General features: G+C 42.8%; 1 protein-coding gene across 4 annotated transcripts in view; it reads right to left on the minus strand.

The window, feature by feature from the left end:
• The window catches only part of ankrd10a (ankyrin repeat domain 10a), a 54766-nt gene extending 45885 nt beyond the window's left edge, over nt 1–8881 (minus strand). Inside the window, exons 1-2 of one of the 4 annotated variants that reach the window (XM_059970582.1) lie at nt 8496–8627; nt 5670–5825 (exon numbers count right to left, since the gene is read on the minus strand). Coding sequence is in view for 2 of the 4 variants with exons in the window: in XM_059970581.1 (XP_059826564.1) it covers nt 8496–8687 (192 nt within the window). In the remaining 2 variants the exon portion in view is untranslated. Of the gene's footprint in view, nt 1–2988; nt 3391–5669; nt 5826–8495 lie in introns of those variants that run through there. The other 3 variants (XM_059970581.1, XM_059970583.1, XM_059970585.1) reach the window with 3 other exon arrangements.
• Between the last annotated feature and the right edge of the window lie 7592 nt (nt 8882–16473).

The raw sequence follows: 16473 nt of genomic DNA on the forward strand, positions 1-16473 counted from the left end.
GAACCAAAGAGCTGATTACTGATTACAGAAGCTGGAGATCCATGAGACAGTTCTCATTAGGGGAACAGAGGTAGAGAGGGTCAGCAACTTTAAATGCCTTTCTATTAACTTATCAGAGGATCTGTCCTGGCAACAGCACACAAATGCCATCACAAAGAAGGCACAACAGTGCCTCTACCTCTTAGTTTGTGAAGATTCAGCACATGACCAAAAACTTTACAGATGCACAATGGAGAGCATTCAAACCGGTTACATCATGTCCTGTCTAAAAACACATGCCCAACATTAGAAAAGGCTACAGAAAGTAGTGGATACAGCCCAATCCATCATAGGCAAAGCCCTCCCCATCAATGAGTACATTTACATGGAGCACTGCCACAAGAAAGCAGTGTCCATCAAAGTACAGCTCTATCATCAAAGATCATTACCAACCAGGGCATGCCCTTTTCTTGCAGGAATTATAGATGCTTAGGTCCCACACCACCAAGTTCAGAACAGTTATTATCAACTCTACTATCATCAGGTTCCTAAACCATTGTCGATAACTTAATTCATCACTACTCTGAACTGATTCTATAACCGACTGACTCACTTTCAAGGACTCTTTACAACTAACTCATGCTCTTAGTATTTCTGCTTATCTGCACTGCTCATCTTCTTTTGAAAATTGTATTTTGTCCATCTGTCTGTTTATAGATTTTTTGTAAAATTCTAATGTATTTCTTTTTTCCCCATAATGCCTGCAAAGAAAATGAATCTCAAGGTAATAAATGGTAACATATACATACCTCGATAATAAATTTACTTTGTATTTTGTTCAGTCCCAGCCTATCCAGTGTCTACTTATAACTCAAGCCCTCCCAGTCTGGAAACATTATTAGGAGACTTTTCTGCATCCTTTTGAGCTTAATCTCACCCTTGCTATAAGCTGACCATAACTGCACATAGGACCGCAGGTGTGGTCTGACCAATGTCTTTTCGTTTATAACACGATGTCCAAAATCTGGTACTCAAATGATCCAGCTTTCTTCACTGTCTACTAAACCAGTAATTTTGGTATCATCCACAAACCTATTAATCATGACACTTATATTCTCATCCTTTTAAAAAAAATTATATATACTATTTATATAAAATATAGCCTGTAGTTCCCAGATGTCCTTGCAACCCTTCTTAAATAAAGGCAGATTAGCCACCTCCACTCTTCCAGTACTTACTTTTGGCTAACAATGACACATGTCCCTTTTCCAGGGCCCCAATTTCTTCTCAGTTCCTAGAATACAACTGTCAACTCCAGAGATTTATGCACTTCAAGATCAACAGCTCTTACTTCGTCATGTCAAGGATTAAATCTTTAGGTGGTGCTTCTGGTAGCTATTTCTGTATTTGTTTGATCTCTCTTTGAAGGCTTCATACAATTAATTCAATGCAACAAGAGACTTAACACTTGCTTTGTCAGCACTTTTTTTCTCTCAGCTCTTGGTCTCCACCACTCCTTAAATGATGCACTGGGGCTGCAGTATTAGACACCTCAACACCATAAGAACGTACCATGAATACTAACAATGAGGATGAGTATTAACAACTTGACACTTCCAAATCTCCAAGCCAATTCATACACCACAAGGGACATCAGAGTCAAATAGCCTGTCTGTGCTGTAAGTTCCAAGTTAGTAACTTCAGAAATGCTGGAACTATTGCCTAGAATTTTCATACTCAACACCATCTGCACAAGGAGTGCATCTGACAAAGATTACCAACATCCAATTAGCTTGAAACAGTGCATTGCCAGTACTGCCAATGGAAGCACACAAATCAAATCTACTTAAATTAAATGGCTGTCTTCTCACTTAGATGCCTGACAGATTAATTGGATAAATTCTGGACTATATTTTGTGGTTGAAACAAAAAAAAACATGTACAAGGGTGGTTGGGCTGGAAATAAATAAATCCACACCACAAAGTTTCTTTATTTTGACCGAGAAAAAGTCATCATAAATTAAACCACGGCCCTCAATCCAATAGTGACTAGTAGCCTGTTCTTATGTTAATTTCTGCTACTAGTTTATTATTTAGTTAGACAATGAAATGATTATAATTCATAAACAAGAAATTCTGCATATGCTAGAAGTCCAAAGCAACATACACAAAAAATGCTGGAGGAACTCAGCAGGTGAGGCAACATTTATGAAAATGAACAAACAGTTGACGTTTTGGGCTGAGAACCTTCTTCAGGATTGGAAAGGGGGTGGAGGGTGGGGGAGGCCAGAATAGAAACATAGGTGGAGGGAAGGTGATAGTTGAAGCCAGATGGGCTGGAAAAGTAAATGGCTAGAGATAAGGAATCTGATAGGAGAGGAGAGTAAACCATAGGGAAAAAAAGAGAGGCATTAGGAGGAGGCAATAGGCAGGTGTGAAGAGGTAAGAGGCCAGAGAGGGGAACAGAAGAGTGGCGGAGGAAGGAATTTTTTTTATAAAACAGGAAGGAGAAATCAAAATTCGTGTCATCAAGTTAGAAGCTACCTAGACAGAATACAATGTGTTGCTCCTCCATCCTGAATGTAGACTCATCATGGCACAAGAAAAGGCCATGAACCAACATGTCAGAATGGGAATTGGAATTAAAATGTGGAACCACCGGTGTGGCCTTCTCTACAATGGTCATTAATTGGGGGATCACTTTGTTGAACACCTCCATTCCATCCACCAAAAGCAGAATATACTGGTGGCATTCTGAATATCGATTTCTCCTTCCTGCAAATGTTTCCCTCTCCCTCCTCTCCTTCCATTCCCCACTCTGACCTCTTACCTTGACTCAACTGCCTATCACCTCCCCTGGTGCTCCTCTTCCCTCCCTTTATCATATGGTCCACTCTCCACTTCCTTCGGATTCTTTATTTCCAACCCTTACCTATCCCACCCATCTGGCCTCAATTGTCACCCTCTCACTATCCTCCTTCCCCTCCCCCAACCTTTTTATTCTGGCACCTTGTCCTGCAGAAGGGTCTCAGCCCAAAATGTTGACTATTTGTTCACTTCCATGGATGCTGCCAACCTGCTGGATTAGAATTCAATTGTAGGGGTCCTCATAAACTTCACCAAGCTACAAATAAATAACAATAATTCATCATGTTTCAGTGACTTATCAACAACTGTAATATTCTTAAAGATGTGTGTTTATCAGAACTTACGTATTGTCAGAATTTTTTACAGTTCAATCTGTATGGCATTGGTACAAATGATTTCATAAAATCTAGTTATGATATCTTTACATACACACTTTCAACACTGAATACAACTGCAGATACCAGTTGGTCTGGCAGTGGCTTGGCAAATTGATATAAACCTTGCCCAGTTTACATTCTTACACACAATCTATAATCTTACCCTTCTTTCAAAACACCATAAACTACTTACTGGATCGACCTGTCAAAATAATATCACAAAATCCCATGAAGAGGCACTATCAGGGGTTCCCAACCTTTTCTTATGTCATGCACCACCAACAACACTAAGCAAGGGGCCCGCGTACCTGAGGTTGGGAACCCTTGCGCTAAATGATAGAACAAAATGGACCTGGTAAAATGATTCAGGTTCCTGAAATACAATTAATTTGTCATTTACAATCCCACAGGACTTGTTTCAGTGCTCTCAATGTTAAGAGTACACAATTCCACTCACCAACTAGATACCCCGACAGCAGAGAAGCACCCAGAATTACGAGGGAGCAAAAGAGATCAGGATTCATGGGAGAGAAGGACTGAGACAGAATATCAATGAAGATAGGCTCCAATGGAATAGGTGAAATGAATACAGATCACTACTCAGTCTAAAACCAGGGCCACGGGCAAATACAAGAAAAATGCAGAGTATAAAGTGAACTTTAATGAAGACATTGGATATGAACAATATATTCAGGGTGGGGGATATTGCAGGAGGAAACAAAGGTGTGGCTGATTGAACTGAATAAACTTAAGAGCACAGCTGTATCAACTTCTGCTCTCAACCCTGCAGAGCTCTTAAAGAAATCAGTGCCTTGAAAAAGACAGCAAAAAAACTTGACAGGAAACTTGACTGTTGAATTGAGAGGCTAGTGACCTCTTCAACGCAACAAAGTTTCAGCACAATGTGACAAAGCTACCATCCCTATCTCCAGATATTTCTGTACAATTTTGAAATGATTCAGAGCAAGAAAGATCTAATTCAGAATAGACATACAAGAGATGGTTCTTGAGTGTTTTGGGGTTTTCTAACCCTTTGTTGAATTACACACTGAAGGATCTCACATTTTACATATCTTGGTTGCTGGAAACTTAGCTTCTTATACTGTTTATGAAGAAGTGCAAGTTCACAATCTCCATTCCATTACCCACACAGAAATAAAAAGCCATTCTCCCATGCACAATTCAAGTTTGATATGGACAACTGACATGACACCACAGTTACACATCCTAATCCAATTAAAAATCTATCGATTCAATTGCTAACATATGAAAATTACTCTCTAGTGGTCACCGTCTTCTGCCTTTGGGAACTGGGGAGAGGGAAGGTTGGTTGCAAAGATGAAAGAGATCCCAAGATCTACAATTCATTGATAAAATTCATCCACAAATGCAGATGGGTTTAAGTATCACGTGCCAAATGTTTACAGTGCTTTGCCTGTGGGAAGAAGGAACAGAGCCGGCCTTGGTGCAGATGTTTTCCATAGTAAATGTCATGTTGCAGTTTCAAGAGTGATTACAACAAATGTCAGAACCCCACTCTTTGGAAAAAAATGTTTCAAGTAATCAGTCTGTTGACTAAACAATAGAAGGGCTTTTGCATTCTCAGTGTCAGCTGTAGTCAACGGTTAATCGGAAAATGAACAAGAGAATGCCAATGTCTTTAGCAGAAACACAGCAGGTGCCAGAGCACAGCTCAACACCACTAACTCTCAAGCAGCTTCTTTGTTAAGGCCCATTCGAAGAGTATATGGCAAGTCCTCAGAATGCAAATCTGTTAGGATGCTAATTTGTCAAGGCTAGGGAAAAGAAAAGCTTTGTTTACAAAGAATAAATCATTGTACAAAGGAAATTCAATTTTAGGAAATGGTTCTTCTTAGCATAAGACAAAAATGAAAATCTTAAGATAAAATGAAAATCTTAAGATTATTCCAACAAAGAATAAGCTTTTTGAGCTTTTCAAATCTGTGGTAATATCATCATCACTAACCTAATATCTAGTTTAGTCCTGCAGAGCAAACTATTGCTGAGTCACTTTTTCCACCTAAGGCGGAATTTGATACTGTACTTACAAAATACATTTCATTAAACTGCTTTTCAATTCCCACAGGTTAGTTTGTGATCTGATGTGAGAATTAATCATTGTCTATCTGTGGTGTGGAAAATCTCCATACAATCTATTAGTAACCACTTCAGCTACAGTAAAATTAAGAGTTGCTTTATAACTATAACCCCTTCATACCTACAAATAATCCCAGCATGATCACAAGGATCTGCTTATATTGATTTCCTATTATGGGATGCCCAGAACTTAACTTTGTATAAGTCACCACAGCATTAACTTAGCAATTTCTATGCTCAGCATGAATGAGGTTTCTTGTTTGAACATACTGGGTGAACACATTGATCCTTGGCTTCCTTGCAGTGTCTAGCTTTAAATGATGTTACCTCTGTACAAACGGTTGTCCTGGAGCTGGCCAGCAGCAGAGAATGAATGCTCCAGTGCTTCTGATAGCCCGCCTCGCAGCGTATCAATCAAATTTCAAAGTTGTTATCAACCAATCAACCTGTACTTTCAAGCACTGCGATCCAGTACCTAATAATCTTCACAACAATTTGTACAAAGAAAAGGTTAGAGCGTACCTAAAACAATATACAGGAACAAAGTGAATTAGGAAGGGCAGCACTTTACATAGAATCTTGTTAGTTTGGAGAAATTCCTCCCAGCCTTACGCAGAAATGTTTTGTAAAATTATGTAGTAATGTGCTTAAATATGTCTATTATCTTAAAAAGAAAATTAATTTTCTAGATGTTATTTATATAAACTTAATTGGTGAAACTTTTACAGCATTCTGGGGAAGTGTTAAGGAAATATTTCAAACCTTTCCTTCTATAAGGAGGGCTACAAAGTGCCAATACAGGGGCTAATATTGCAGATCACATTATTTTAGAGTGGACAACACAGCCTCTTGAACCTGATTTGCTGATCAATAAAATTATGGCTGTTCCAATTTTTTGCCTCAACTCCTCTCTTGGCTGACTCAATCCTTGAAGGCACAATGCAATACAAATCTTTTCTATTCAAAGGATGAACTTCCCTCCCAGTTCAGTGGGAATCATCTCATATTAGCTCATTGCCATGCACCCCACCTTGGAAATAAAAGGTAGCACATGCTCTCTGCACCCTGGAGAACAGCCAATGCCATGGGACTCCTATCCCAATGACCTAGCTCAAAGTGTCCCTCCCTGAAATAATGTGACACTGCACAGACCCCAACCCTGGAGAAAACACCTACTCTCACCAAGAACTCACAGTGTCATGTCCTACATCTATCTCATGGTCCTGGTGTTTGCTGACTCCACCCCAAAATTCACACTGCCCCATGTGACTGCCACCTACAGAAATAACCCAGCATAAGCCTTTCATCCCCTCCCAATATGACTAGTATCATGTGACATCCCAGCTACAATATTCTATCATGACACAAGCACTAGATATGGCTCAATCCCCTTCTAGAAAAGAGCCCGATACCCCAAGCACCTCTAGAGATGACCAAGCATCTTGACCACTTCTTCCTCACCCTCCTTGGAGACCACCTAATGGCATGACCCCCTCCTCCAACCCTACAGTGCGGAACTATAAATTTTTAATGTCCAATCATCAAAGAACTACAAGTGATGAGGATGCAACAGAAACTCTCTGCTTCCAAATGGGAATCTCACACTGAAATTTACTAACAGGAGCTCCTAATTTATTTGAAATAACTGAACAGAATTCAATAACAATATAATAGTTTGCCAATTCATACAATTTATCTAGCCATTTATTTTTCATCAGAAATCTGCAGATCGTAAGTCATTGCAAAATTTTATTGGGTTTTTCCAGCTGATTAACTATTTTTATTAGCATAGTTTATCTAAAATATACTTGTAGCTGCATTTACTGTATACGAGTTGATCTCCAGAGGGCAAACAAGAACTTGCAGTTTAAGGTTGAAAATGGGGTGGGGACACTTCATATAATTCATATTTCATTTTAAACTTGAATATTAAATTGATTTCTGTTGCGTTCCACTTTAAATTCCTTGCTCCGTGTTTATGAAAGTGCCCGTGCAAAGTTGTCACACTGTACCTATGCTGCAAGGATGTGATAGCACTGTGGCTCCCCGAATGGCGGGAGGACGCAACGCAAGCAATCCATTTTTACAGTGGAATTTTCCACAACATGTGGACATTGGTGCTGATAACAGGAAAACAATGCAGGAAAATGAAAACATTTTAAGGTACTTTTATTTTTTAGTATCTGCTCATAACTAGTGACATTTCATCTTGATCTGCTAAAAATGTTTCACAACACTTATATATAATATTTGCTCTCCGTAACTGCCAGGATAATTGAATTCCCTAACTCTCACACTCTGGGCATTACATCACTTATTTTACTTATTCCACACTGATTTACAACAGATATTGTCTGACCTACTATCCAGCTCTTGCCATATTAAACAACATCCACCTGCTGACATGCACTTATGTGCATATGCTGAATTCCCATGTCCAGTTTCAGGGAACAGAAGTGCCTCACATCAATCTATGACTAAATAAGATAAGACTAAACACCTTTCTCCCCCCATTCCACTTTGACGCCTTTGTAATTTAGATGCGCGTCAAGATTCACTGTTTGCGGACTTGATCTATGCTTAGAATATAATCGATCGTCTGCGTAAGTATATGCTTCTAGAGGTGGACAGATCATCAGTGAAGCCCGATTAACTTTGAATCCTTATGAAAATCTGTGTTTGGGTGGGGAGACAGGAGGGAGAGAGAAGGAATGGGGCGCCTGTTATATCACCACCAAAGTCCACAGGTACAACAGGGGCTAATGCTCTAACCGCATGGGGCGACAGTGTGACATGTTTACACAGGAGGCTGTCGGCAAATGTACCCACCTACAATTGTCTGTGATGCGTTGTACCCGATGTTGGTGCATGTACATCCTGTTTGCATTTACAATGTTTATGTCACAGACGGTATATACACGTTATACTCACTACAGTGCCCGGAGGGGCCCACCCCAGCTCCCTACACCTCCAGTCGCTACCCCTGCCTCCATACACCTCCGGCCGCTACCCTACATCTGTGGGCCCGGTCCTGCCCCCGCCCGGCTCCACACACCTCCGGGTGGACTCCGGTTTTGCCCCGGTTCCCTACAGCTCCGCCGCCCACCCCCCGTGCGCTCTCCCGTGCGGCTGCGCTCCGCTCGCCGGCCTTACCTTGCCGAAGTGCGCGGCCCAGTGCAGCGGGGTCCAGCCGTAGAAGTTGTCCTCCTGGATAATGTCGGCGGGCGCCGAGGCGGCCAGCAGCGAGTGCAGCGCCGCCACATCGCCGTCCCTACAGGCCCGGTGCAGAGGGAAGCGCCGCGATAGCAGCTCCTCGCTCGAAAAGCCCCGGTCGCAGTCTGCCATGACAGCGCTGGGCCCGGCAAACGGTGGCTGGTGCTCCGTGCTCCGCTCGCGGTTCCCGGCAGACGGCGGCTAAACGGCCGGTATTCGGCGGTTAAAGGGACGGAGCTCTCGCGGCACTCGGCAGACGGCGGTTAAACGGCCGGTACCCTCGCGGCACTCGGCGGCTAAACGGCCGGTGCTGTGGCGGCACTCGGCGGCTAAACGGCCGGTGCTGTGGCGGCACTCGGCGGTTAAACGGACGGCGACTACACGGCCGGTGCTGTGGCGGCACTCGGCGGCTAAACGGCCGGTGCTGTGGCGGCACTCGGCGGTTAAACGGACGGCGACTACACGGCCGGTGCTGTGGCGGCACTCGGCGACTACACGGCCGGTGCTGTGGCGGCACTCGGCGACTACACGGACGGTGCTGTGGCGGCACTCGGCGACTACACGGACGGTGCTGTGGCGGCACTCGGCGACTACACGGACGGTGCTGTGGCGGCACTCGGCGGCTAAACGGACGGCGACTACACGGCCGGTGCTGTGGCGGCACTCGGCGGCTAAACGGACGGTGCTGTGGCGGCACTCGGCGGCTAAACGGACGGTGCTGTGGCGGCACTCGGCGGCTAAACGGACGGCGACTACACGGCCGGTGCTCTCGCGTCGCTCGGTGGACGGCAGCCCGCGCTCCCGCACCACACACACACAAAGAACGGCTGTGCACAAAACCAGGACTGGAGCAACAACAAAACCTGGACCAGCGTCAAAGCAAAACCCGGACCAGACTTCCACCCTACCGCATTCTGAGCAACACACACGAACTGCTGGAGAAACCCTGCAGCCTGGTCAGGCACCATCTATAGAGGGTCGACCCCGTTCATATCTGGACAGCCCTGCTAAGTTCCTACGGTATTTTGTATGTGTTGCTCAGGACTTCCGGCATCTGCAAAATCTCTTGTATGAGTTTATTTATACTTTATTAGGAGTTTGAAGCGATTTGGCACGTCGACAAATTCTGTACTCTCAAAACTTCTATATTTGTACCGTGGAGAGCATTCTGACAGGCTGCATCACTATCTGGTATGGAGGGGCTACTGCACAGAGCCGAAAGAAGCTGCAGAAGGTTGTAAATCTAGTCAGCTCCATCTTGAGCATTAGCCTACAAAGTACAAAAGATATTTTTAAGGAGTGGTGTCTCAGAAAGGCAGCGTCCATTATTAAGGACCTCCAGCACCCAGGTCATGCCCTTTTCTCATCAGGTAGGCGGTACAGAAGCCTGAAAACACACACTCAGCGATTCAAGAACAGCTTCTTCCCCTCTGCCATCTGATTCCTAAATGCAGATTGAACCCTTGGACACTACTTCACTTTCTTTTAAACAGTACCTCTGTTTTTGCACATTAAAAAAAATCTATTCAATATTTTACTTTCTCTCTCACTCTCTGCTAGATAAGGTATTGCACTGCTGCTAAGTTAACAAATTTCATGTCACATGCCAGTGATAATAAACCTGATTCTGATGTACACTAATTGGAATCACCTTTATTATGACGTGAAATTTGTTGATTTGCCACAGCAGTACAGTGCAAAAACATAATTGCTTTAAAAAATAGTTCAAAGGAAAGGAATAATGGGAGGCAGTGTTTGTGGGTTCATGGACCATTCAGAAAACTGATAATGGAGGGGAAGAAGCTCTTGAATTACTGACTGTGGGTCTTCAGGCTCCTGCACATCCTCTAGTAGTACTGAGGAGAAGGCATGTCCTGAATATGGAGGGTCCTTTTGTGTCCTTGAGGAGCTCCCTCTTGAAGATGACTTCAATGGTGGGTTGTGTTATGCCCCTGATGGGCCTCCAACCTTGTGATCCTGTGCATTGATGGCTATCTACCAAGCAATGATGCAACTGGTCAGAATGCTCTCTACCATACTTTTGAAGAGATTTGTAAGAGACTTTGCTCACAAAGCAACATCTGTCCATTGGAGGAACTCAGCAGGTCCCCAGAATCAGAACCGGGTTTATTATCACTGTTGTATGCTGGAACATTAGGTGTTTCGCAACAGTACACAAAGTATACCATAAATTGTAGAAAGAAATATATACTGTATGTTACAAAGATAAATGAGGGGAAAAGAAGAGCAAAAATAGTGAGGTAGTGTTCATGGTTTCATTATCCATTCAGAAATCTGATGGTGGAGGGGAAGAATTTGTTCCTAAAATGTTGAGTGTGTGTCTTCAGGCTCCTGTACCTCCTCCTTGATGGTAATAATGAGAAGAGGGCATTTCCTGCGCAGTGGTGGTCCTTAATGATGGATGCCGTCTTTTTGAGGACTGCCTTTTGAAGATGTCCTCAGTGGTGGAAAAGCTAGTGAGGAGTGCGCACTGCAGCTTTTTCCAATCCTGTGCTCTGGCCCCTCCACAGCAGGAGGTGATGCCACACATTGGGACGCTCTCCTCGGCACATCTGTAGAAATTCCACTAATCCAATTTGCCAGCATGTGGTTTGTGGCCTTCCGCTGCCTGGATGATACAAATGCTCATCCGTGTTCTTCCTAAACGATGTGAGTCTCTGCCTCCACCACTTCCTCAGGCAGAGGGGATCATTCTAACCACCCTCTGCTTAAAAATGCTCTCTCTTAGCTTCCTCCCTAAATGCTGACTCTAAACCTATGCCCTTTAATTTTAGACACCTCTGCAATGGGAAAATGTTTCTTATTTATATAGTGTCATGTGTAATGTCATATTTTTATATTGTGCACCCTCTCCCGCCTAGTCTTCTCCTTTCAAGGAAAACTAAACTAGCCCATCCATTCTCCCCCATAACTGGAACACTCCATCCGAGAACTGCCCTCCAGCCTACCGTTCATTGCTCCATTTGTATTACTTTTCCCAAAAGTCCAACATCTCACATTTATTAGGATTAAATTCCATTTGGCATTGCTTTGTCATCCTCACCAAGTGGTCAATAATATCCAGCAGTCCTTCACCCACCAAAAAACACCACTAATTTTCATGATGTCTTTAAACTTACTAAACATGTCTCCCACCTTCATTCTTCAAATTCTTAATGTATATAACAAAAAAGTTATAATACATAATATACATTAGATAACAAAAGAGAGAGCAACAAGAGCAGAAAAGGGAGGCAGAGTAAACAAGAGCAGTAGAGAGAGAGCTACAGAAAGAGAGGAGAAGCAGAGTGGGAGAGAGGGAATGCATAACAAATGAGTATAACTTTTTCATGAGAATTTGCACAACATACTTCTGAAGCAAGGAGAGCATGAAAGGAAAAAGTAGTTGAAATGAAGGAAAGGGTGCAAAAATGAGGAAGGAACCATTGAGCATACCTACAAGGAGTGAAACATAGAAAGGTAGAAACAGAAAACCTGCAGCACAATACAGGCCCTTCGGCCCACAGAGCTGTGCCGAACATGTCCTTACCTTAGAACTACCTAGGCTTTATCCGTAGCCTTCTATTTTTCTAAGCTCCATGTAGCCATTCAGGAGTCTCTTAAAGGACCCTATCGTATCCACCTCCACCATTGCCGCCAGTAGCCCATTCCACGCGCTCACCACTCTCTGTGTAAAAAAACTTACCCCAGGCATCTCCTCTGTACCTATTTCCAAGCACCTTAAAACTGTGCTAGCCATTTCAGCCCCGGGGAAAAGCCTCTGACTATCCACACGATCAATGCCTCTCATTATCTTGTACACCTCTATCAGGTTACCTCTCATCCTCTGTCACTCCGAGGAGAAAAGGCCAACTTCACTCAACCTATTCTCATAAGGCATGCTCCACAATCCAGGCAACATCCTTGTAAATCTCCTCTGCACCCTTTCTATGGCTTCCACATCCTTCCTGTAGTGAGGCAACCAGAACTGAGCACAGAACTCCAAGTGGGGTCTGACCAGGGTCCTATATAGCTGCAATATTACCTCTCGGCTCTTAAGCTCAGTCCCATGATTGATGAAGGCCAATGCCACAAGAAAGCAACATTCATCATTAAGGACCCCCACCATCTAGGCCATGCTCTTGTCTCACTGCTGCTATTGAGTAGGAAGTACAGGAGCCTTAGGTTCTGCACCACCAGGTTCAGGAACAGGTATTACCCTTCAAATTTCGGGTTCCTAAACCGGCTTGGATAACTTCACTCACCTCAGATCTGAACTGATTCCACAATGTATGGACTCACTTTCAAGGATGTTACAACTCATGTTCTCAGTATTATTAATTTTCTAATATATTGAAATAATTATTATCTGTTTATTGCATTTGCACAGTTTATTATCATTTGCATATTGGTTGTTTGTCAGTCAGTCTTTGTGTGTAGTTTTTCATTGATTCTATTGTATTTCTTTGATGCACTGTGAGTGCCTGCAAGTAAATTAATCTCAGGGCAGTATATAGTGACATAGATGTACTTTGATAATAAATTTACTTAAAACTTTTGAACTTTAAATGCCCAGAGAATCTTCTGCTTTTCACCCTACCATTAGGACTTAAGCTTAAAATAAAAGGGTGGAGCATATATTCAAAGGGAAATTTTGAGAATCAGGAAGGAAGGGAAAGGAGTTCAATAGAGGTTGTTAGGGAGTGGACTCAGTGGAATGGAAAATGATCTGGACCTGCAGCAGATGGTGGCTCCATTCCTTGGACTCTCATCTCACAACTCATACTTCTTACAACCACAGTGATGAAGTGTTTTGAGAGGTTGGTGTTGAAATATATCATCTCCTGTCTGAGAGACAACTTGAATCTGCTCCAATTTGCCTGCCAAAGCAACAGGTTACAGCATATGCCATCTCGTTGGTTCTTCACACAGCCCTGGACAGGAAAGAAGCATACATCAAGCTGCTCTTTATCAGTTAATGCTCAGCATTTAATACCGTCATCCCCTCATAACTAATCAGTAAACTCCAGGACCTGGGCCTCAATACCCCCTTGTGCAATTGGATCCTGGATTAATTCACTTGTAAATCCCAGTCAGTTTGGATTGGCAAGAACATTTCCTCCACAATCTCCATCAGCACAGGTGCACCACAAGGCCTGCATGCTTAGTCCCCACTCTACTCACTTTACACCTAAGTGGCTAAGTACAGCTCCAACACCATACACAAGTTCACCACTGTTGTGGACCGTATCAAAGGTGGTGATGAATCAACATATAGGAGGGAGATTGAACATCTGGCTGAGTGGTGCATTAACAACAGCCTCTCATTCAATGTCAGCAAGACCAAGGAACTGAGAGGGAGAGGGAAACTGGAAGTCCAACTCCTTGGAGGTGGAGAGGGTCAGTAGCTTTAAATTCCTGGGTGTCACTATCTCAGAGAACCTGTCCTGGACACATCATATGAATATAATTGCAAAGAAAGCACGACAGTGCCTCTATGTCCTTAGGAATTTGCGGAGATTTGGCATGTCATCAAAAACCATGATAAACTTCTATGGATGTGTAATGGAAAGTGTATTGACTGGCTGCATTACAGCCTGGTATGGGAAAACCAATGTCTATAAGCAGAAAATCCTACAAAAGGTAGTGAATTCTACCCAGTACATCACAGGTAAAGCCCTCCCAACTACTGAGCACATCTACATGAAACGTTGCCGTAGAAAAGCAGCATCCATTATCAAAGATCCCCACCACCCAGGCCATGCTCCTTTCTCGCTGCTACCATCAGGTAGAAGTTACAAGTGCCTCAGGACTTGAACAAAAGAGGATAACTAAACTCAATCTATTTCTGGTGTTCCTACAACCAATGGTCCTGCTTGTTATTTTGTTACTTTATGCTCTCATTATTTATTGCTATTTATTTATATTTGCATCTGCACAGTGTGCTTCATTGATTCTATTTACAGTCACTGTTCTTTTGATTTGCTGAGTGTGCCTGCAGGAAAAAGGATCTCAGTTATATGTGGTGACATGTATGTACTCTGATAGTTACTTTGAACTTTGAACTTCTTCAAACCTTCCAGGAACAAAGAATCAGAACGAGGAAGAAGGGTGAAGCAGAAGGGAAGTGAAAGAGCCAGAAGGAAAAGACTGGAGATCAAAAGAGAGAAACAACAAAACAAGTGCTCAAAGACAGACAAGTGAGCCACTAGATTTTCAAATCTTCTGTGTAAGTATCACTCAGATCTGTCCATGGTCATCTGTGGTGAGTACTTTGCTTGTCTGGACCATGCAATCTTCTGTTGAGGCAGGTTTAGAAGGGTTGAGAAATCCAGAGCATGCTTCGAAAATTCGCTCTCATTTTAAGAACAGTTTTGTTTAGTACTTTAATTTCACCTTGTTGGTGCAGTCACAGTGGGCTGAAGGACCTGTTTCTGCTCCATCCTTTGCTCTGTTTTGAGAGAACTGTGGAGTCAGAAACAGGGGACCTTGTGATGGGGAACAAAGAAGTGCTTGACCAAATGTGCAAAAACTTTGGTTCTGAGTTTACAAAGGAAGATACAAATAACCTCTCAGTAATCTGGGGGAGCCTGTGGTCTGGTAAGAGGGATGAACTGAATAAGATCATTTATTGTCTGACTTGTTGTCTTCCTCAGAATTTTGTGTGCAGAGTTTGTTGGAGTCATCTACTGTATCTAGTGCTCCCAATGCAGCTTTCTCTACATCAGGAAGACCCAATGCACATTGGGGGTGCTTGTCGAGCTTCGCAGTTCTGTCTGCTGCAAATAGCAAGATCTCCCAGTGGGTATCCATTTCAATTTAACTTCCCATTCCCATTTTGACATGACAGTCCATGGCCTCCTCTACTGCCATGGTGAGACAAAACTCAGTTTGGAGGAGCAACACATCATATTCAATCTGGGTGGCCTCCAACCTGATGCCATGAACATCGATTTCTCCAACTTCCAGTAACTTCTCCCCCTCCCCTTCTCTCATTTTTCATTCCACATTCTGGTTCCCTTCTCTTCTCCTTACATTTCCATCACATCTTATAGTGCCCCTCCTTCCCTTTCTTCTCTGGTCTTCCACCTATCCCCTCCCAGTTTCTTAATTCATCCCTCTCCTACCTACTCACCTTGCTCCTCACCTGGTCTCATCTATCACCTCCCAACCTGTTTTCCTCCCCCCTCCCCATTTTCTTATTCTGGCTTCTGCGCCCTTCCTTTCCAGTACTGATGAATTGTCTGGGGCCAAATGTCAACTGTTTATTCCCTTCCGTACTTGCTGAGTTTCTCCAAATTTATGTCTGTTGAATGAGATTAGTACTGGTAGGGAAATGGCATTGGGAAAATTTGATAGAATTAAAGGCTGTTAAGTGCTTAGGGCCCAGTAGTTTGCAGAGTATTTATGGAAATAACCCGAGAAAATATTAGATGATTGCTATTATTTTACAACATTCAGAATCAGGATTATTATCACTGTCTAATATGGCATGAAATTTGTTGTTTTGTGGCAGCAATACTGTACATAAATCTACCATAAATTACAAAATAAATAACTAATGAAAAAAAGAAGAAATGATGAGGTAGTGTTGATGAGTTCATGATCTGTTCAGAAATCTGATGTTGGAGGGAGAGAAGCTGTTTCTGAATCATTGAATGTGGGTCCTCAGGGATCCACACCTTGTCCCTGAAGGTGGCATCACCTGGATGGGATGGGTGAGTCTGTGATCAAGGATCAACTTTACTTGCCATATATATTTACATGTGTTAGAAATTTGCTGTGTTGGCCCAGCATGCAACAAAAAAATTCAACAATTATAACTAATAATTGCATAAAGTCATTAGAGGTTAAAACATGGATATGGAAAAATGTGCATAAATTTATAAATACCAGCATATATTTACAATGTAAACAG

This window comes from Hypanus sabinus, chromosome 5, assembly GCF_030144855.1.
Source record: "Hypanus sabinus isolate sHypSab1 chromosome 5, sHypSab1.hap1, whole genome shotgun sequence".
NCBI lineage: Eukaryota > Metazoa > Chordata > Chondrichthyes > Myliobatiformes > Dasyatidae > Hypanus > Hypanus sabinus.